Raw genomic sequence first — 19,668 nt, 5'->3', positions numbered from 1 at the left:
GACAGCTGGGGACGCGACGCGCAGGTGGGGGCGGGGCTTCCTGGGAGTCCCTCCGCCTCTACCCCGGGCGCGTCAGTCTGTCCGGGTACCCCGACTCCAGGACTGAGGCCGGCGCACGTGTTGGGGGCGCCCCGCGCGCCTGGCCGGGGACCCCGGGCCCGAGCGCAGAGTGGGGCAGAGCGGGCGGCGCCGGGGCGAGCGAGCCGGGAGCTAGCGCGGGCGTGCCTCCAGGGCCCTCCTCCCGCCCCGCGCGCACGCCGCGCCCCGCCCGCGCGCAGCCCCGCCGCCCCGCGCGTGCGCAGCCCCGCCCGCCCCGCCGCGGGCGGCCGGTGACGTCAGCCGGCTCTCGGGCGCCCCCGCGGGCCGCGCGCTCAGGCCGGCCGGCGGTCCTTGAACGGCGCGGCCCGAGGGGGCGGCGGGCAGCAGCGGCCCTTCGTGCTGCGTCCGTCGCGCTCGCTCCCGGGCCGGCGGCGGATGGGCGGCCGCGGGCCGCGGGGCAGCGACCGGAGCGCGGGCGGGAACCGGGGGCGCGCGGGGGCCTCGGCGCGGCCGGGCGGGGCGCGGGCCGGCGGGCGGGGAGCGCGCCCCGTGTCCGAGCCGCGGGCCGGGCCCTGAGCGCCGCGCGGGCTCGCGCTGCCGCCGCGCCATGGCGGAGACCAAGATCATCTACCACATGGACGAGGAGGAGACGCCGTACCTGGTCAAGCTGCCCGTGGCCCCCGAGCGCGTCACGCTGGCCGATTTCAAGAACGTGCTCAGCAACCGGCCGGTGCACGCCTACAAATTCTTTTTCAAGTCCATGGATCAGGACTTCGGGTCAGTGGGCCGCGCGGCCTGGGCGGGCGCGGGAGGGCACCTGTCTGTGGGGCAGGGCTCGGGGTCTGGGCTGTCAGCGATCCTGCGCGCCCGCGGCCGGCCCAGCTGCGCCCCCGCGCAGGGTGTGTACAGGGCCAGGGTCTGCTCCCACACCTTAGTGGCCCTTGTTGGTGTGTGCACCTATCTGTCTGCCAAAATTGGGACCCTGGGGCCCTGACTGCCAGCGGGGGCCGGAGAGCTCCGAATGATGGGCAGGTGGGGACCCTGGCTTCCTGAGGGCAGTCCAACTGGTCCCCTGTGCCCTGACAGTCCATCCCAAACCTAAGCCCCTTTCTTTTGATCCTGGTCGGGCTCAGGGCATGCTATTCTCTGTGGGGTGGGAACCAGGGCTGAGGGCAGATCTTGGGGGTTGTGCTTCATGGAGGCTGGGGTCAGGGGAGGGTCAAGCCTGGAGGAGTTGGGTAGGACAGGTCACCCAGTGAACACCCCCAGTTGGGATTGGGAATTCAGGGTGGGTGCAGTGGGGACCCCAAGCAGTCTGCTGGGACTTGCAGAAGTTTCTGGAGTCAGGGCAGGCTCCTCCTGGCTGCCTTTTCCAAGGCACCTGGACAGTTCAGAGATTGGAGCCACCCACCCTTCCCTGAGGTTCCTGGATGCTGGGTCTTGGTCCCTCCTTGCATTCCTGGGAGAAGCCCAGGCTGTCTGCTGACTTGGACATCTTGGAGCAGGAGTGCTGTGGTGGCCTTCCTGGGAGAAGGAACTTCCCACTTGTGCTGAATTGGGCCTCTGGGACTGGGAGCAGGAGGTGGCTGTCCAGTAGGGCCTGACCCGGCTCAGCCACAGAAACCTGAGTCTCCCCTCCGCATTGCTAAGGGGGGAGGACTAACTGAGGCCCTGTGGGCCTAGCAGGTGTGCCTGGTGCCCTCAGGCAAGCAGTGTCCTTGTGTATGGCCATGTCTTGGGACTTTGACATTGAGGCCATTTCCTGGATTCTGTGGTTGCACAGTCCCTGGGCAGACCCAGGTCAGGTCAAGCCCGGGCCACTCCGTGACTCTGGGGGCAGGGGGGCTGAGAGTCTTTTTGGACTCTCTTGTCCTCCCAACCCAGGAGAAGTAGGAGAAGCTGAGGGGAGGGTGCGTCCTTGGCCGTGCCCAGCGTGGGTGCTCCTGCTGCCTGAGGTCAGGGCCTGGGGTGCTCAAGCCTGGCCCGCCTCCTCTGGCGGGGCGCCCTCACACTCTCCTGGAACTCCTCTGAGCCTAGGCCTCCCTGGCTTTGAAGTGGGATGGAAGAAAGGGCGCTTTGGTTTTTAACTTAGTTTATTAATTTAACTAAAATCAAAGTCACAAATGCTCCTCTGTATAAACTCATGCTCCGAGGAAGGGTGTGGTGAGGAGGGTGTCCTGCCCGTAGGGGCCATCTAGAGCCACTTGGGGTGCATCTCTCAGGGACCCACTCAGTCCTGGCTCCCTGGGGGCTGCCACCACACAGCAGTGCAGAGCCTCTGCCCTCACGGAGGAGGGGTGGCTGATTGGGGTCTTGAATCGGGCATGCTGTTCTCTGTGGGGTGGGGACCAGGGCTGAGGGCGGCCCTGGGGGTGTTTGGGCAGGCTGGGGAATGGCTATGGGTGGGTGTAGTGAGAAGGCAGAGAGCTTAGAGGCACAGCCTGGGGACCTGGGGCATCCATGAGAGTTGGGTGGCAGAGGGAAGGTCAAAGGTCAAGGCTGGGCTGGCATGGCAGTGAGCAAGCAGACAGGGTGGGCTCACCTTCTTTCTTCCTGGCCTCTTGGCTGATAGTCTGGTGGACTCAGGAGCCCAAAGGAGGACTTCTGTCAGCTGCTTCCCTCCTCCCTGAGTTCTACCTGCAGAGCTCCAAGCTCCACTTAGTCTTAGAATCATTTTTCTGTGGAATAAATTTCATATGGGAAGGGCTGGCCAGTCACTCACACTCTAGCATGAATGAGCACTGGGCTGGAAGCTTATCTAAATGTATCTTTGGCCCATCAGGTAAGGGTACTCCCACCCCGATGGCCCAGGACTTAGGGGCAAGGCCTCTGCTGGGTCCCACAGAAGTGCCCGGTGTTGGGTCTGATGATTGGAAGTGCAGGGTAGGCATCCAGGCAGAGGAGTGAGGGTATGTGACCCAGGCCCAGAGACTGGGGATGGTCCTGGCAAGGTTAAGGGCTGGGACCCTTGGTTCCATGGTCACATGTCTATGGGCACAAGTGTTCTGATGGTGCCTCATGGCCCAGAGGACCCAGAACGTCTGAGCACCTCTTCCTCTGCTCTCCTCAGCGACTTGGCCTCTCTGTACCTCTTGTGGCTCCGTGGTGTTAAAAGTCTGGGTAGTTGTGGCACATTGGCCAGCTGTGGGGACATTTGGGCCTGTGTAGCTTCAGCCTGGGGAAGTGCTGCCTGCTGGGCAGGTGGAAGAGCCAGCAGCCCAGGGATTCACAGCTGGGTGTGGGAGCCTGTGGCTGGTGAGACCACAGGCCTGGGATCAGGGCCTGGTGCACCCCAAGGCCTAGTGGGGGTTGGGACCCTGACTCACAGGTACCCCCAGGGACCTCCTCGAGGGCTCAGGATGGCTCTGCACTGCCCCATTCAGCTCGTTCTGTGGGGGAGGAGGTGCACTGGAGCCGCACTGCTGGGGAGGCTGGCCTAGGGTTTGCTGTGGTCTCTCAGAGTCTGTGGTCCTTCTTGGCCAGTCGGTGCCAGGCTCTGAGAACGCTGCCTTAGCGCAGACTCCTCCCTGGGGTGGGTCAAAGGGCGGCAGGCAGAACCCAGCAGCCACAAGTTTGAGGTTAACCAGGATTTCCTTGGGAATTCTAGGTTGGGGTGCTCTGGGTGGCTGCCCAGGGGTCAGCAGGGCAGCTGAGGCCATTGCCACCTGAGAGGCCAGGTTCACAAGCAGTCTAGGGTATCGAAGTATGGCGGTAACTTCTGCTTCTCACTAGTCCTGACCCTGTTGTGCTCCTGGGAGGTTGTGCTGGCTGCTGTGGGCAGCCTCACACACTCACTCTCACATCTGCCCGGCCCCTGCCCCTGCCCCGCCCCCTGCCCTAGGGCACCACATCCAGGTAGAAGACGGGACTTGGGTTGTATAGACTGGGAGGGCTGGGGGAGCAGAGCTGCTGGGCTCTGGGAAGAGCTGCCACGTGGGCAAGAGCCATACCTGAGAGTTTAGGCTGCGCCGACCCCTCAGCCCCCCTCCAGGAGATGTTCGGAACTCAGGACCTGTCGGGATTGAGGAGACATGAGGTGGCGCTGGAGGCGGAGGAGATCTGCTGGGGCTGTTTCTACTTTCCCCCTGGCCGCGATGTCTGCGCACCCCCAAGAGCAGAAGCTGGAGCCTCTGCGGGGCCTGATGAGCTGTCTATCGAGCGGCCTGGCCCTGCTCCCCATCGCTCAGGTCGTGGCCTCCTCTGCCGCACCCCTGCCACCGCTGCCCAGACAGCCGGTGCATTAAAAATTTAAAGCGAAGCCCACCATACTGCCTTCCTGACTCTGCCGCCGCTGCCACCATTCGATGTCATCATTTGGACTGGGAGCCCCTCTCCACACCTATTTATATACTGACAGGATCTTCCTCCCTGGTGGGGTGCTTTTCCATATCAACCCCCCCTCCCCCCCCACCCCCATGCCTAAGGGGCCCCTATCAAGTCAGGCTTCCTGTTACTATCAAAAGTGACTGCTTTCCTGTGCCCCCACCACCAAAAAAGAAAAAAACAAAACAAAACTCCCTTCACTGTCAGTAGTCTTATATGGAGAGAAGTAAATAATCCTGGCCTGATCTCCCTGTCCGCCTCATCCCCATGCTGATATGTTCCCACAGCCCCATCTCTTGGTCACCACCTTCCCCCTAGCCAGAATTCTGCTGGGTATCTGAAGAATCTTCCCTTCCTGGGAACGAATCTAAAGCCCTGTAAGCCAGGGTTGTAGGAAGTAGGCTGACAGAGGAGGGGTGATTCCTAAGAAGCTGTCTCTTCACAAAAGCTGCCTCTTCATGTGACCTGCCTCAGGAGACTGATGTGGGTTGGAGGCCTTTCCTACAGTTAGTCCCCCAACCTGGCTTCTCCAGGCTAAGCCCAATTTTGGATGTTCTTAGCGTTAACCCACCTAGCTGTTATTGATACTTCCCTAGTAAAGTCCCAGGGCCACTGCTCCCTGCCATCCCATTTTATTGTGTTGCTCGAATCAGCCTGGGCTCCACTAACTCCCAACGTGGTGAGACGACTCCCAAAGCAGAGGACTTCTTTGTTAGCCTGCTTTTCGTTAGGGACTAACCTCAGCATTAGAAGGGACACCAGGGCGTTAAGTTACAAAGACAGCCCAGTTTCTAGCTGGGGCCAATGACTTTCAGCCTGGGCTGCCCCTTCGGACAGCAGACTTGGCCTGATCTTTGGAAAAGCCAAAGGGGAGAGACGGGTGGACACCTAGAATTTGTTTTCTGCCTTCCAAAGTTCTCTGGAATTGACAAGTCCAGGAAAGATCACAAAGTGTATGACGGGCAACCAACTGATGAAGAAGGTTTGTGACGAGATGATGGGGATCTTGGGGAAGTTCCTCGGAAGTTCTTCAGTGGCTACACCCAAGCTTTGGGGCACAAGTCCAGACTGGGAGTGAGAGGGATCCTAAGGTCTCTGGTACCAAAGATTTAAGATGAGTCACCTCTAGGTTATCTCTTTGAAGAAAGCAACAAAGCTCTTAAGCTATTTCTTAACAATGTCTACATCAGAGATCCCTTCAAAGGTGGAATGCTGTGTCAAGTCCTGGGCCTGCACCTTACCAAGATACTGTCAGAAGACCTGGAGAGCCAGCCCGGAGACAGACTCCGGGGAGGGGCCTTCACACCTCAGCCTGGACAGAGGAGAGGTCAGGTTTTCAGCCTGAAGGGGAACTAGTCCCTACTCTGGGAGCTGACATCTTTCCTATAACAGAAACAGTGCTCAGAGAAGTTGTGACTCTATCCCCAAAACCTACCCCTTAGAGGATGACTGTCCCCAAATCAGAAGACTAGAAAACACCCTGAAACATCCAGATAAGGACTGGGTTAGTGGGTTATGACTCAGTTTATGTTTCAAATACAGTGCAAGACTTGAGGGTGGAAATCCCAAGATCAGAAGTGAGTGGGACATTTTGCAAGGACCTGGGCCACTAACCCAACAGCCTGTCCCCATCCCTGCCCTGCCCTAGGTAGTTGCCAGCATTCTGGAAAGCACTAGATGAGGAAGGGTAGGAGTGTTGCTTTGCGGGGAGGGAGGAGAGGAGGAAGGCCTAGGTGTGGGATTGGGAAAGAAGGATAGGAAGGAAATACAGTAGGGGCTACAGTGATAGGATGGGAGGCAGAAGGTGTAGGGGTTGGAAAAGTGTGTATTACTGAGCCAGGCGGCAAGCGGGTAATGTTTCTCTAGGCCCACAGTGGAAAGAGGCTGGAATTCAAATAGAGCAAAAGAGATGTAATTTTGTTTTCGAGTCTGATGTCTCCCAGTAAGCCAGGGGCTGAGTCTGGAAGTCCAGACCCCTACTGACAAGCTGACATTCCTGCAACAGAACTAGGCAAAACCAGGAAGCATTGCTACTGCCACCCAGCACTACCTGCTGTACTCCGCTCTATAGACGGCCACTCTCCAGAAAGCTACTGAGGAAGGTCATTGGGGTGGAACTGCAGGAGGCTGATGGGGACTGTCATCTCCAGGCTTTCGTGCTTCACCTGGCTTGATGCAGTGTCTGCATCCATCCCCAGAACTGCAGCCTGGCTCCGTGGTTTGAGCGCCAAGGGAAAAGGCTCCCTGCCTGAATCTGATGCTACAAGGGAAAATGGGCTGGAGTCCCCAGCAGCTAAAATAATAAAGCAAGATTAGACAATGAAAAAAAAAAGAGGGGGCCCTACTCCTCTGGGGGCCCTGGCTGGGGAGGCCGGGGAGAGGAGTGGGCCTGTAGGGGACCAGGCAGCCTGCCTGAGGTGGTGCTGGGGTTGCTCCTGTTCCCAGGGGTGAGTCAGAGAGGGCTGGGACTTGGGTGTGGCAGGGAGAAGCTGCTAGGCCCACTGGGGCCATCGCTGGGCTAAGGTGGAGACTCTGGCTGGGGTCTGCTATGGATAGGTTCCCAAGGACCATTGGTGGCAGTGGGTGGAGCCCCAGGGCCCTCAAGGGCTCCCCTGTCCCACCCTCAGCCGCCCCAGGGCCAAGAGCTTCTCTTGAGACCTCCTGGCCAGCCCGGGATGGGATTGCAGCCTCTCTTGAAGGTTGGCCCAGTTCTGCAGGGTGTGGCCAGTGAGTAGAGACATGGATACTGAGAGGGTCCTAAGAAATGACTCTGTCCACTGGGTGTACACCTCATTGGCATGGGGCCCTAGGAGGTACCTGGCGGCAGTAGCAGGACCACAGAGGGGTGTACCCTTCCCTCCTAGGCTGGTCCTATCTACCAGCCACTCTGCCCTAGGCCTGGGGCCTTATCTCAGTGGGTGGGTAGGCTAAGCCTTGCTTCCTGGGTAGGTGAGGGGGTGGCCAGTTCCGCAGGGGCCTCCTGCCACCTGTTGCCGCCTGGGGCAAGCTGGGTGGAGGTGTCCTGGGGCCACTGGACTTGGAGTGGCAGGCAGGGGTGGCCCTGTCTGGCATTAGGCCCACCAGGCCAGGAGGCTGCTTCCTGCCAGGTGCACGTCCAGGCCCAGCCTTTTCTCCCGGCTCCTGTTTCTCTGTTAGGCTGAGTCCTGGGTGTGGAAAATCCCACTGTGCTTGGCAGAGCGGAGTGCCAGGTGCTGGGATAGCTGGGCCCTGGAGGCTGCATTCTGGGTGTCTGTTCCGCAGCCCCTTCCCAGCTACCCTTGCCCTGTGACCCTGACCCCAGGTCATTTGGTCTCCCTGTTTGCACTCTCTCTGCAGACTGCTTGGGTGCCCTCAGCCCAGGGGGGCAGCATTAAGACAGGGCTGGGCATTGGTTAATGGGTATAGCCAGCATCTGGTCAGTTCTGTCCCTGATTATTCTGGTCCTCAGTTGCGGGAGACCATGGACCCCTGAGAGTTGGAGCTGGTCTAGTGCACATGGGTCTGTTTTGCCTCCCTGGCTGAGTGGATGACCCAGGAGAGCAGCAGACTGCCTTTAGGCCTGTGTGCCTTCTCTGCCACCCCAGTCTGTAATAGGCCTGGCCATCCCTGCACCTTGCTGAGGCCAGCTGTGCACCCAGCTCTGCTCTGTGCTAGGGGCGCAGCAGTGAGCAGGGTGAGACCACATCATGTGGCCTAGACCCCATGGAAGCTGGAGAGAAAGGGTCCCTCTGGGAGACCCTGGGGGCCAGTAGGGGGGCAGTGGCTGCAGGCAGGACTGGAGTGCAGGGCGTCGGCTGATGGGAGGCTGATTCTGGAATGGTCATAAGGCAGAGCTGTGTGATACACATGGGTTTGGGGTGAGGGGTGTGGAAGAGCCATCGGGGCCCCTGAGTGCCACGTGGCCGTGGTGAGAGGCTGCTGGATGGGCATCTGAGGATCCAGGACAGGGGGCCTGGAGCTGAACCAGCACCACCCTGGGGAGGTGTCTGAGATGGGGCCAGGGGAGGCAGGGAGCTGGGGAGCAGGGCCCTCTCAGGAGCCTCACCCTCCTAACCCCTTGCCTGCCCCGGGCTGGCAGTGTGACCCGGGGGTACAGGGGAACCCTGGCCTGACTCTGTGAACTGTCAATAGCGGGGTTGGGACCAATGGAGGATAACAAGACTCCATAAGAGTAGAATCTGCTGGGTGGGGCACCCAGAGATGGCATCTGTGGTGTGACAGGCACCCCAGTCTCTGTCTTGGGCCTGGGGTGGGGTCTCATGGCCTCGTCTGCCAGCAGGGTGGTGAAGGAGGAGATCTTGGACGACAATGCCAAGCTGCCCTGCTTCAACGGTCGCGTGGTCTCCTGGGTGAGCCCCTGGATGGTCTGTTGGAGGCTCCTGGGGGTGATGAGCAGGGGCAGTGTCCATGGTGGGGGCTGGTGCTTTCCCTGGGGGGAGAAGGCAGGTGTGGGGCGGGATGAGGGAGGGTGGAGGGACTGGCCCTCATGTCCTGGGTGCCCTGGTCAAGAAGAGGGAGGGTGTCCTGAGCCCCCGCTCTCCCTCCACAGTTGGTCCTAGCTGAGGGTGCTCATTCAGATGCAGGGTCCCAGGGAACTGACTGCCACACTGACCTTCCCCCACCCCTCGAGCGCACAGGTGGCATTGGGGACTCCCGGCCACCCTCCTTCCAGTAAGGATTCTGGTTGGGCCAAGCCCTGCTACTCGCGTACCTGCTGCCCAAGGACCACCTTCCCAGAGGGAAGGAGCTGTCACAGGGGCAGGGCACACATGGGTTGGGGGGTCAGGGGCTCACCTGGTGCAGGGGAGGATCTGGAAAATATCTGAGGTACTGGTGGCCTGGCCTGCTCTGTCCCACCCCCTTCTTGTCCACACAGCCCAAATGTGGCCAGCAGTCGTGATGGAATGGACAATGAGACTGGCACGGAGTCCATGGTCAGTCACCGGCGGGAGAGAGCCCGACGGCGAAACCGAGAAGAAGGTACTATATAGCTTTGTCTGCCATAAACCCCCAGGACCCCCACGGCCCTGCCAACACCTACTTAGCCCCATCAAGAGAAGGTCAGGCCCCAAGCCTGGTGACCCCAACGACCCGGTCACCTCACCAACTCTCCTCAGGCCTCAGCACCCCTGGGCCATGTGTTCAACTTCAACCCTGCTGCCCCCACAGCTGCCCGGGCCAATGGGCACCCGAGGGGAGACCGGCGTCGGGACCTGGGGCTCCCTCCAGACAGCGCGTCCACAGTGTTGAGCAGTGAACTAGAATCCAGCAGCTTCATTGATTCGGACGAGGAGGACAACACCAGCCGGTGGGCAGGGGCGTGGGCAGCAGTGTCCGGCTGGCTGGCTGCGGAGCTCCTGCCCCGTGTTTGCTCAGGCACAGGCCATAAGCGCAGGGCCTGGGCGCACGCTGGGAGCTGAACCCGCTGCCGACCCGTGACCTCTGACCCTGCCACCAGGCTGAGCAGCTCCACGGAGCAGAGCACCTCTTCCCGGCTTATTAGGAAGCACAAGCGTCGGCGGCGGAAGCAGCGCCTGCGGCAGACGGACCGGGTAGGTGGTGGGCAGCCGGTGGGGGGCGCGGCTACTGCAGCGGCTCACCAGGTCCCTCCACAGGCCTCCTCCTTCAGCAGCATCACCGACTCCACCATGTCCCTGAACATCATCACGGTCACGCTCAACATGGGTGAGGCTTGGCGCCGGGCTGGGGGGGCGGGCGGGGCGGCCAGCTGCTCACGGCCCCTCCCACAGAGCGGCACCACTTCCTGGGCATCAGCATCGTGGGCCAGAGCAACGACCGGGGCGACGGGGGCATCTACATCGGCTCCATCATGAAGGGCGGGGCCGTGGCCGCGGACGGCCGCATCGAACCCGGCGACATGCTGCTGCAGGTGCGGGCCTGGGGCTGGGGGCTGGGCCGGGTTGGGTGGCCCCGCCTCGCTATCCTAATGCCAAGCCCCGCAGGTGAATGACGTCAACTTCGAGAACATGAGCAATGACGACGCTGTGCGGGTGCTGCGGGAGCTCGTGTCCCAGACGGGGTGAGGGGCGTTTCCGCGGGGCGAGGGGCATGGCAGGCGGGACGGGGTGCGGGCCTCACCCATGTGACCACCTGCCCGCAGGCCCATCAGCCTCACAGTGGCCAAGTGCTGGGACCCGACCCCCCGCAGCTACTTCACCATCCCGAGGGGTGAGTGGCCCCATGGGGCGGGGGCGGGGCGGGGGCGCCAGAGCCAGAGCCAGCCTGAAGGGCCTCTCTCCTCTCCCCTGTGCCCTGCCCTCCCGACCTCGTTCATCTGCCCATCTCCCATCGTCTGCTGCCCCACGGTGGCCGTCAGCTGACCCGGTGCGGCCCATCGACCCTGCTGCCTGGCTGTCCCACACGGCAGCGCTGACCGGCGCCCTGCCCCGCTATGGTGCGAGCCCCTGCTCCAGCGCTGTCTCCCGCACCAGCTCCTCCTCACTAACCAGTTCTGTGCCCGGCGCCCCGCGTGAGTGGCAGCTCCCTAGAGCCCGGTGGGAATCCAAGGCGGAAGGGCAGGGCCTCCCAGCCTGGAGCCCCTGCTCGTGCTGCCTTGGGCCCTTGGCGGGCCTTGCCCGTTAGGGTGGGGGATGTGTGTGGCCCTCTGCTTTCTCCGCCAGTAACACGACTAATGCCCTGAGCTTGCAGGGAGGTGGCCTTGGGGAAGGGAAGAGGCTGTCTGGTGCCTGGTTCTGGTTTGTGGGGCAGGGTGGCCTTGCCCACGTCTGGCCCCAGAACCTGCAGAGAGGTGTTCAAGGGCTCAGATAAAGGCCCCCACCTGGCCCCTGCCCACTCCCTGCTCCTGCCATTTGTTGCCTGCCCGTGGCTGAGGGAGCTATGTCCCTCAGAGCTGGAGGAGGCGCCCCTGACGGTGAAGAGTGACATGAGTGCGGTTGTCCGGGTCATGCAGCTGCCGGACTCGGGGCTGGAGATCCGGGACCGCATGTGGCTCAAGATCACCATTGCCAACGCCGTCATTGGTGAGTCCCTACTGAGTACACCTAACTGGCGGTGGGGGCAGGGGGCTGAGTCTGCTCCTCTGCAGGGTGGATGGCCGGCCCAGAGTGACCTGGCCTGACGCAGCGGGCGTGGGGCCAGGGGCGGATGTGGTGGACTGGCTGTACACCCACGTGGAGGGCTTCAAGGAGCGGCGAGAGGCCAGGAAGTACGCCAGCGGCATGCTGAAGCACGGCTTCCTGCGGCACACGGTCAATAAGGTCACCTTCTCTGAGCAGTGCTACTACGTCTTCGGGGACCTGTGCAGCAGTGAGTGAGGCTGCGTGGTGGGCTCACCCCACGGCCCTGTGCCACCCTCACCCACCTCCTCTCTCCTGCCAGATCTCGCAGCCCTGACCCTCAACAGTGGCTCCAGTGGAGCCTCCGATCAGGACACCCTGGCCCCGCTGCCCCACCCGGCAGCACCCTGGCCCCTGGGTCAGGGCTACCCCTACCAGTACCCAGGGCCTCCGCCCTGCTTTCCGCCTGCCTACCAGGACCCTGGCTTTGGCTACGGCAGTGGCAGTGCTGGCAGCCAGCAGAGTGAAGGTGAGCGCTCAGGCCCTGCCCTGCCCTGCCCTGCCCCGCCCTGGCTCACTGCCCTGCTGCTGCCCTTGCATTCCCGCTGTGTGCCTGCCAGGGGCAGGCTCCTAATTGAGTCAGTGTTGGGGGACAGGGTGAGTCCCATAGGGGACCTCAAGCACCTGGAGGCTTGGGTGCTTGTGCCTGGTGGGGTGGGGGCTGGTGCTCCAGGTGTGGCCGACAGGAGGCTAGGAGGTGGTGTGACAGGAGGGGGGGGGGTGGCTCCAGGCATTAGACCCTGGGACACAGGAGAGGACAGACCATGTCTCCTGTGGAGCCTGCAGTTCAGCCAGGAGACAGTGCCTCAGAAGACCCTGCCCCAGGGCCCAGAGGACACGGGAGTCCCCAGGGCCCAGAGAACACGGGAGTCCCCAGGGAGTTGGTTTGCTAGAGCAGATGTGTGAGGCCACATTGAGTACAGTGAGGCCCATGGCCATGCTTGCAGGGTCTGAGAGAGTTTCAGGTAGCCAGCCCAGGGGACCCAGAGAAGGATGGGAAACGAGGCGGGCCAGAGGGTGGCAGTGCCCAAGGGGAAGCTATTGGGTATCCATGAACCCTGGACAGGCCCTTGCAGCCATCCAGCCCTACCCAGCTCTGGTCAGGCCTCGCTGGTGGCGGGTGTGAGTGCCCGGCTGGTGTGTGACTCATGTATCCCTTGCTTTGTGCTGAGCAAGCCTTAGACTGAAGGACTAGCGGAGTGGACCCTCGGGGCCGGTAAGCCAGGGTCCCCCCCGGCGTCCCTCTCAGCGTGTCCCCAGCCAGCCTGTGTCCTCAGGTTCCCACCACTTCCTGGGAGCCCAGGAGAGGGGCTGAGCCAATTAGCTGTCCAGGGCCCTGGGACTGGGTGGACAGAGGTCTCCGGGTGGGAGCCCAGGAGTGCTGACACGTCGGCCAGGACACAGGTCTCTGCTGGTGCCTCCATCACTCGGCTGGAGACCAGCCTTTGGTCTGAGCACTGGGGTGAGGTGTGGGCACCACACTGGCTTGTGCCCCTGTTGCCAGCCACTGCCCCCTTGCCTCTGCAGCTGCTCCTGCTTCCTGGGGTGGAGCCAGCCCTGCCCTGTGTCTGCATGGCTGTCCCTCACATTCCACCTGCTCAGACCCACCCCGTCCTGCCCTGCCTGCCTGCCTGGGAGCAGCCAGGGGTCCTGGAAATGGCCAGGCCTAGCTGACCCTGTCATCCTTCTCTCCCTTCTCACCCCCAGGGAGCAAAAGCAGCGGGTCCACCCGGAGCAGCCGTCGGGCCCTGGGCCGAGAGGAGGAGCGCCGGGCAGCTGGAGCCAGGGGCAGTGGCAGCGAGTCAGACCACACGGTGCTGAGTGGGTCGGGCGGCACTGGCAGGCGGGAGCGACCGGTCAGCCAGCTCAGCCGGGGCAGCAGCCCCCACAGCCAGCTCTCAGCCGTTGCCCCAGGGCTCCCCCCACTACACCCCCTGACCAAGGCCTATGCAGTGGTGGGTGGGCCACCTGGTGGGCCACCTGTCCGGGAGCTGGCTGCCGTCCCCCCAGAGTTGACAGGCAGTCGCCAGTCCTTCCAGAAGGCCATGGGGAACCCCTGTGAGTTTTTTGTGGACATCATGTAACTGGCCGCCTGTGCCTTCAACCCTGCCCATGGGGGGAACAGTGGCCCCTACAGGAGCTCTGTGGGCCTACGTGGTGGAGGCTGGCCAGGGGGCGTGGGAGCAGGCTGGAGGCGAGGGCCGAGGTCAGCCCATTGCTGTGATCTGGCATTTCCTGCGGTAGAGCGGCTTGTATCGCAGAGCCTTGTGGGGGAGACCATCTCTGTCCTTGGCCTGAGCCCCAGGGACCCTCTGAGCCCCCTTGGGGATGAGGATGCCCTCTTTGGCTTCATGTTGCTCCCACTTCCAGAGCCACGTGAAGGTGGGCCTGCAGCCTTCCTCACCCAGTGCACAGGCCTCACCTGTCAGCCCTGGTGGGGACCTCGAGTGCAGGATTAGAGCCCCCAGACCCCTCTGGCTGCCCAGAGTGGGGTCTAACTTATTTATTTATTGCCAGCCTGCCCACTCTGGGGGAATGGCTAGTCAGCTGTCCCCCTCCCTGCCCAGCTGGGGGTGGCTGCCTATTCCCCTGCCCTCCTGGGACCCAGAGAGGAGGGGAGCACAGGCTGAGCCTGGAAGCGTGTGGTGGATGGTGGGGGGCAGGTCAAGGGGCACCCTGCGCACCGTGACTCCCTTGGGGCCGCTGTGCCACTGTCTTTTTGGGCACGCCCGGCCCTGCTCACTGCGCTGTAGATACTGTGTCAGTCCGCGTCTAGTTCATGTAGAGCTGCTTCTGTGTAAATGCTATTTTAAACACTAAAAAGCATTTAATTTTATGGGACTTGTGTGTGAGCCATGTCCCTTCACTGGCTGGGTTTCGGCAGGATGCAGGGCCCAGCCTGGAGCTGTCCCTGGTCTCTGACCCGAGGTCTTGGACAGCTGCTGTCCTCCGGCTCCTCTGTCTGTGAGGCTCTGTCCCTGGTGCTGGATGGCAGCAGGGGTCCTGGCAGCAGTTTTCTGTCCTTGGTGCTGGCTCCTGGCTTCAGGGGTCCCAGTGGCCAGCGCTGGCCATGGTGCTGACCCCCACCTCTGCCTGGGCTCTGTCCATGGTGCTGGCTTGGGTAGGCCAAGGAGAAAGGAGGCCCTCTCTTCCCTGAGCAGCCCTCTGCCCTGCTGGCCCTCCCATCCTGCCCTGGTCATGTGCTCATGCCCACCTTCCACTCCTTTAACACCTGCAGGGGGCTAGGTGGAGGCCCCAGGCTGGATGCAGCCAGGTGAGCAATATGCTACCTGGCTACTGGTGACTGGAAAGGGCTTTGCAGAGTTCACGGTGTGGCTGCAGGTCTTAAGGCACCCTCTATGGACCACCTCCCAGGATGGTGGGCCCAAGCCTCCTGGTCAGACCTTGGTTGGCAGAGTCAAGGACAAGGCTTGCATCTGATACCCTGGGGTGGGGTCACAGGTCCTCTCCCACTTGGTACAGGCCTCGGCATCACAGTGGGCTCAAGGTTTGCAGGCACTTGGGGTCAGAATCCAGGGCTTGAGGGTCTTTGTGGGGGCACAGTCTGGGGGGCTGCTAGGTTTGGGGGTATCTCTACTAGGGCTGGAGTCACTAGGTATGAGGGTGTGGGGTGAAGGGTCCCTCGTTTCCCTGAGGCCCCTCGCTACTCCCACTCCTGCCCCTGTCCCTGGCATCCCCAGGACCTGCCCCCAGGAAGAACTCAGGGGTGTTGAGCCTGGGCCACCACAGGAGCAGGTAGCATTTTGGTAGGTGGAAGGCAGCTAGGATGCCCAGGGCACAGAGGAGGATGGCACCCATCTGCACAGCAGGCTGGTAGACCACCTGCACATTGGTCAGGAGGGGCACAAAGGAGACCCAGGTGATGAAGTAGGCTAGCATGGCAAAGGTGAGGCCACGGGCGTGGTTGTAGCGGCCAGGCTGGCTCTGCACCAGGAAGGTGCCCAGAAAGCAGAGGAAGGCCAGCAAGGCGTTGGTGATGTGCACCAGGCCCAGGCTGACCCAGGAGCGCATGTGGCAGTGCACCAGTGCCTCGGTGGGCAGCACCCTCCAGTCTGTCATCACCTCTGGTGTGAAAGCCACCAGGTACCAGGCACACAGCACTGCTTCTGTCAGTATGGCCAGAAGCACCACCAGCCAGGCCCAGGGACCCCGCAGGCAGCCATGCAGCCGGGTCGCCCAATTTGGTGGCAGTTCTGATTCCACAAAGGTCTCTGCTGCCTTTAGGAAGAGTGTGCTCAGGCAGCCAGTGAGTGGGAGGTGTGCCAGTGGCTGCTGGGCAAGGCAGCTGGCTGGGCCTGGCCGGCCAGGAAACAGGAGGACACTGAGGCAGACGAGTCCCAGGCAAGCCAGGCCAAAACAGGCCAGTGGCCCACCTGAGGCCTGAACCAGTGGGCTGTCCCAGTGGCAGGCAAAGAGACCTAGAGCAGCCAGTGTCAGACCCAGCACCAGGCTGAGCAGCAGGAGCAGCAGTAGCACAGCTGGCTCCCCCCATGCCAGGAATCTGGGCCTGCGGGGAAAACAGCGCGTACTCCGCTCTGGGGACCACTGGTCCTGGCCACATGGGGTACAGACGAAGTCATCTGTGGGAGGGTAGGAGAGAGGGTGCTGGGGGCTGTTTCTGGGATCACAGGCTCCCCAGCCTGGCCCTGCCATGGAGCCAGGGCTTTCAGGACTCTCCCCAGGCTCTGAGCCGTGCAGACCTCACCAGGGCAGCTCACCTAGGCTCTGCCGGTAGTTGCCTGCCTTGCAGTCCACGCAGTCGTAGCAGCAGGAGTGGAAGCCCTTCACACGGCGGACTTGACCCTCTTCACACTGCCGAGAGCACTGGGATGCAGGCACCTGGGTGTGGGGATGCAGTGTCTGGCTCCACCCACGGGCACCTTGAGACCCAGAGATTCCCCATTCCCGAGACCGGCCTGGCCCTCGGGCACCACTGTGGTGGGGACCCGGGTGCTTCATGCTCACCTGGTTGCCTGGCATGTGCCAGTGCATCTGTGAGGGCTGGAGCCAAAGGCTGCCATTGAAGGTGCCCACAGTGTGCAGCCTGGGTGTCGGCTTCTGCCACACCCACATCTTCAGGTCGTACTCCATGTCCACGTTCCCCTTGGAGTCAAACTGCAGTGCCAGGCCTCGAGCACGGAAGCTCATGTTGTACATGTTCTCCAGGAGCTGGGGGATTGGGTAGGGAAGCGGGGCTGACCCATCAGCTACCTCCAGCTAAGAGGGGTGTTGGCCCTGTCCAGTAAGGGGCCAGGCACTGAACCCTGGAGCCCTATCCTCACCTGCCAGGGTCGCACAGGCTCCCGTGCAGGGCAGCTCGTGGGGCTGCACTGCAGCGTGTTGTGGAGGGCCTGAGCCACACTGTACACGGCTGCATAGGTGGCGAAGATCTGGTGGTGCAGCTGCCCAGCCGACAGGTTCTGCAGCAGCCCTGTCGACAGGTTCCGCAGGGTAATGTGGTCACACTGGGGGCAGCGTGGCCCTACCACGTGCTCCTCCAGGTCTGGTTTATCATCCAGAGAGGCACAGAAGGCTGGGTCAGAGGCCAACGCTAGTTGCATCTCCACATACTGGGAGAATTCGGGCAGCTGGACACCCCGCTGCAGAAAGCCAAGCACAGTGCCCACCTGGGCAATGCCAGGCAGTGTCATGACCAAGTCTGAGGTCAGCCAGGCCTCACTGGCCACCCACACCTTTGGCGAGAGGTTGTGGTGGATACTGTAGTGCAAAAGGGTGTGGGCAGCCCGGGAGGAAGCAAACAGCACCACCACCTGCACGTTGCTCTGGTTCACCTGGCGCAGCACGTCTAGCACCTTATCCAGCTTCAGGGTGTCGGCGCCAAGGAGTGGGACCAGGCCCTCGTGTGCAATGCAGATGTTCTGTGCGTTGGCCAAGCCTGAGAAGATGCTCAGGCCCTCCCGGCCATACTCATCGTCACTGCCCAAGGCAGCCACCCAGTTCCACTCAAATTTCTGCAGCAGCTTGACTACAGCCTCCAGCTGCACCCGGTCACTGGGCACCGTGCGGAAGAAGGACGGGAACGTGTCTCGGTTGCTCAGTCGGTCCATGCTGGCCCCGTAACTGACCTGTGGTGACCGAGAGACCTTTGACGTGAGGGCTCCCTCACGCAGGGCCCATGGGGACACAGGAGCGGCAGGCCCACCTGTGGCATGAGGAAGAAGCTGAAGAACTTGCCCGTGATGAGGGCCAGCTCTGACGAATGGGGCCCGATGACTGCCAGCACGCGGGGCTGGTACTGCGTGTAGTTACAGTAGGCAGCAATGCTGCTATTGCCTGCCTCTGCCAGGAACATGAGGCTGGGCTTCATAGTGACCATGGGCTCTGAGCATGTGTCAAAGAGGTGATAGCCCAGGTGCAGCCCGGGCAGCAGGGTAGAACTGTTGTTGATCTCCTCCACAGCCATCTTCACGGCCATTGCCAGGAACAGGCCAAGGGATGAGAACCTGAAGCCACACAGGGCTGCAGGTGGCTGCACCTCATCTCTTCCTGGGAGCACCACAGACCTGGGCACACACCCTCCCTCTGCCCCAGCTGCCCACTTTCATACCTGGTGCACACAATGCCACTGGGCCGTGTCCTGTGGCGGAGGCTGGCCTCCTCAGCTGAGCCCAGGGGAAAAAGCCCACCCAGCATGTAGTCTCCTTGCATCCTGAGTTGCCGTGACAGGCACAAGGAGGTCCCTGTCCCCAGGCCCAGGAGAGCTGCCAGGAGGAGACCTAGCACAGCCAGGCCTGGCATGGTAGGCAGTTACTTCCAGCAAGGACAAATGGGTGTGCCAGACAGGAGCCCCAGATGTAAAGCCCAGGGGGAGGTAAAAGATTTGTTTGATTTGTTTAGCAAAACCAGCACCACGCCCACCTGCCAATCCTCCAGGGCCCCCAGGAATGTCGTGATCCAGGCTTTGAAGGTTTGTGCTCCTGAACTTACCGTGACATCACCACTGGGCTCTCTGGCCAACGGTGACCTGGCAGGCAGCTGAGGCCTGTATCCTGCTTATACCAAGACCCTCATCACCTCCATTCCTGGAGCCACCTGCCAGACTAGAAGAGAGGAGGTGTCTAGGGCCCTGGGGTCTCAAGTGACTGGGAGAGAGGCAAGAGGTGCCATATCCTGGGGGGGAGCTCTGGGAGTCCTGGCTTCCAATTCAAGCAGCACTGTCAGTAGTTAGGAGGCTGCAGGGATGGCCTGGCCAGGCCTACAGACCAGCTGGGAGATAGCCAGTCCTCTGCCATACCACTGGGGTGTGAAGTGGGTCTTGGGGTGGAGGCTGTCCAGGAGCAGGACGGACCCCTTGAGGATCTGGCCTTTCCTCTGTTGGGGATCTGATCCCTGCAAGCTGTGAGAACCCTATTCCTACTATGCCCCACTCAGCTAACTCCTGGCCCAGGTACTCTCACCTTGACTGATATGTAGGTACCCCCTCTGGGGACAGATTCATGCAAATGAGGGAGGAAAGATCATAACCAAATGGGCTGGAACAGCTGTAGGCACCCTGGGCCTCTTCTCAGCCTGAGTCTGCGAAGCCCTTGGGAGGAGCACTGGGAGGAGCTGTGGGAGACTGGGCTCCACTGGGCCCAGCACAGACTTATGGGAGGTGGAGCCGGCCAGTGCCTCTTCACTGTCGCATGGCAAGGGGCCCAGAGTGCACACGTGGGCACCACACACACAATGCACCTGCAGCCTTGCTCTCTGGCCAGTCCCAAGTGGACCCTGACCTTGTGGGGAGTGCCAAGAGGACCATGCCCAATGTGCATCCTCTTCCTGTCCAGCTGGCTGTCCTGGCAGAGAGCAGTCCCCACCTACATTTGGCCCTGGCCTGGGAAGACCTTTCTCTTCCAACCTGTGTAGCTTCAGGCCTGTCCTTCCTACCCAGCCTCTAGTGTAGGTGACCCTGGGTGTCAGATTTCTCCCTGTAAAATAGGGATGATTTGGTCTTCATGGTGGGGAACCAAGATAAAGCCTTCAGAACAAGCACAAGCAGCATCACAGAGCCGGCTTCTGCCCTGGGCATGCCTTGTGTGCTCATGGTCAAAAAAGCCTTTTGAGTTCTTGGGGTTACATGGTCAAAAAAGCCTTTTGAGTTCTTGGGGTTGGGAGCACATGCCTAAGGCCTGTCTGGAGTCAGGCTCCTCCATGTCCTTGCAGATTACCTCCATGGTCATCCCCA

The 19,668-nt window shown here is 61.8% G+C and overlaps 2 protein-coding genes across 10 annotated transcripts; one reads left to right on the top strand and one right to left on the bottom strand.

Annotated features, from left to right (window-relative positions):
- Positions 1 to 371: 371 nt before the first annotated feature.
- Dvl1 (dishevelled segment polarity protein 1) lies at positions 372 to 14,300 on the top strand. 6 transcript variants are annotated; one of them, XM_078024984.1, is made up of 15 exons: positions 372 to 816; positions 8,642 to 8,726; positions 8,912 to 9,033; positions 9,239 to 9,342; positions 9,532 to 9,670; positions 9,821 to 10,047; positions 10,113 to 10,252; positions 10,326 to 10,402; positions 10,484 to 10,551; positions 10,700 to 10,852; positions 11,232 to 11,363; positions 11,482 to 11,649; positions 11,722 to 11,928; positions 12,526 to 12,675; positions 13,167 to 13,306. In XM_078024984.1, the coding sequence occupies exons 1-14, from the start codon at positions 647 to 649 to the stop codon at positions 12,639 to 12,641; spliced, it is 1,908 nt and encodes a 635-aa protein (XP_077881110.1). In that variant the 5' UTR covers positions 372 to 646; the 3' UTR covers positions 12,642 to 12,675; positions 13,167 to 13,306. The 6 variants fall into 6 exon arrangements, with proteins under 6 accessions (XP_077881110.1, XP_077881111.1, XP_077881108.1 ...); XM_078024985.1 differs by having other exon boundaries at positions 373 to 816; positions 12,636 to 12,675; XM_005339259.4 differs by lacking the exon at positions 12,526 to 12,675 and having other exon boundaries at positions 557 to 816; positions 8,642 to 8,711; positions 9,821 to 9,914; ... (1 more) ...; positions 10,700 to 10,777; positions 13,167 to 14,300.
- Tas1r3 (taste 1 receptor member 3) lies at positions 14,267 to 19,581 on the bottom strand. Of its 4 annotated transcripts, XM_078024980.1 has the most exons (7): positions 18,899 to 19,581; positions 18,429 to 18,541; positions 17,644 to 17,944; positions 16,763 to 17,566; positions 16,446 to 16,649; positions 16,199 to 16,319; positions 14,267 to 16,060 (listed from the first exon to the last, which is right to left on the bottom strand). In XM_078024980.1, exons 2-7 carry the CDS (start codon positions 18,434 to 18,436, stop codon positions 15,072 to 15,074), a joined length of 2,427 nt encoding a protein of 808 aa, XP_077881106.1. In that variant the 5' UTR covers positions 18,437 to 18,541; positions 18,899 to 19,581; the 3' UTR covers positions 14,267 to 15,071. The 4 variants fall into 4 exon arrangements, with proteins under 4 accessions (XP_077881106.1, XP_005339353.2, XP_077881105.1 ...); XM_005339296.4 differs by having other exon boundaries at positions 18,049 to 19,581; XM_078024979.1 differs by having other exon boundaries at positions 18,429 to 19,581.
- Positions 19,582 to 19,668: the final 87 nt, after the last annotated feature.

This window comes from Ictidomys tridecemlineatus, chromosome 11, assembly GCF_052094955.1.
Source record: "Ictidomys tridecemlineatus isolate mIctTri1 chromosome 11, mIctTri1.hap1, whole genome shotgun sequence".
NCBI lineage: Eukaryota > Metazoa > Chordata > Mammalia > Rodentia > Sciuridae > Ictidomys > Ictidomys tridecemlineatus.
Note: the sequence above shows the minus strand (reverse complement) of the source record. Positions and strands in the feature narration are given on the sequence as shown.

Excerpts from the sequence above, each read along its gene's own strand:
- Dvl1 (XM_078024982.1), top strand. The coding sequence starts at position 647 with ATGGCGGAGACCAAGATCATCTACCACATGGACGAGGAGGAGACGCCG. Across the intron at positions 9,671-9,820 it reads GAGGAGGACAACACCAGCCG|GCTGAGCAGCTCCACGGAGC; the intron begins GTGGGCAGGGGC and ends CCCTGCCACCAG. Across the intron at positions 10,403-10,483 it reads GAGCTCGTGTCCCAGACGGG|GCCCATCAGCCTCACAGTGG; the intron begins GTGAGGGGCGTT and ends ACCTGCCCGCAG.
- Tas1r3 (XM_005339296.4), bottom strand. The coding sequence starts at position 18,239 with ATGCCAGGCCTGGCTGTGCTAGGTCTCCTCCTGGCAGCTCTCCTGGGC. Across the intron at positions 17,945-18,048 it reads AGTGGCATTGTGTGCACCAG|GTTCTCATCCCTTGGCCTGT; the intron begins GTATGAAAGTGG and ends GTGTGGCTTCAG. Across the intron at positions 16,650-16,762 it reads AGCCTGTGCGACCCTGGCAG|CTCCTGGAGAACATGTACAA; the intron begins GTGAGGATAGGG and ends CCAATCCCCCAG.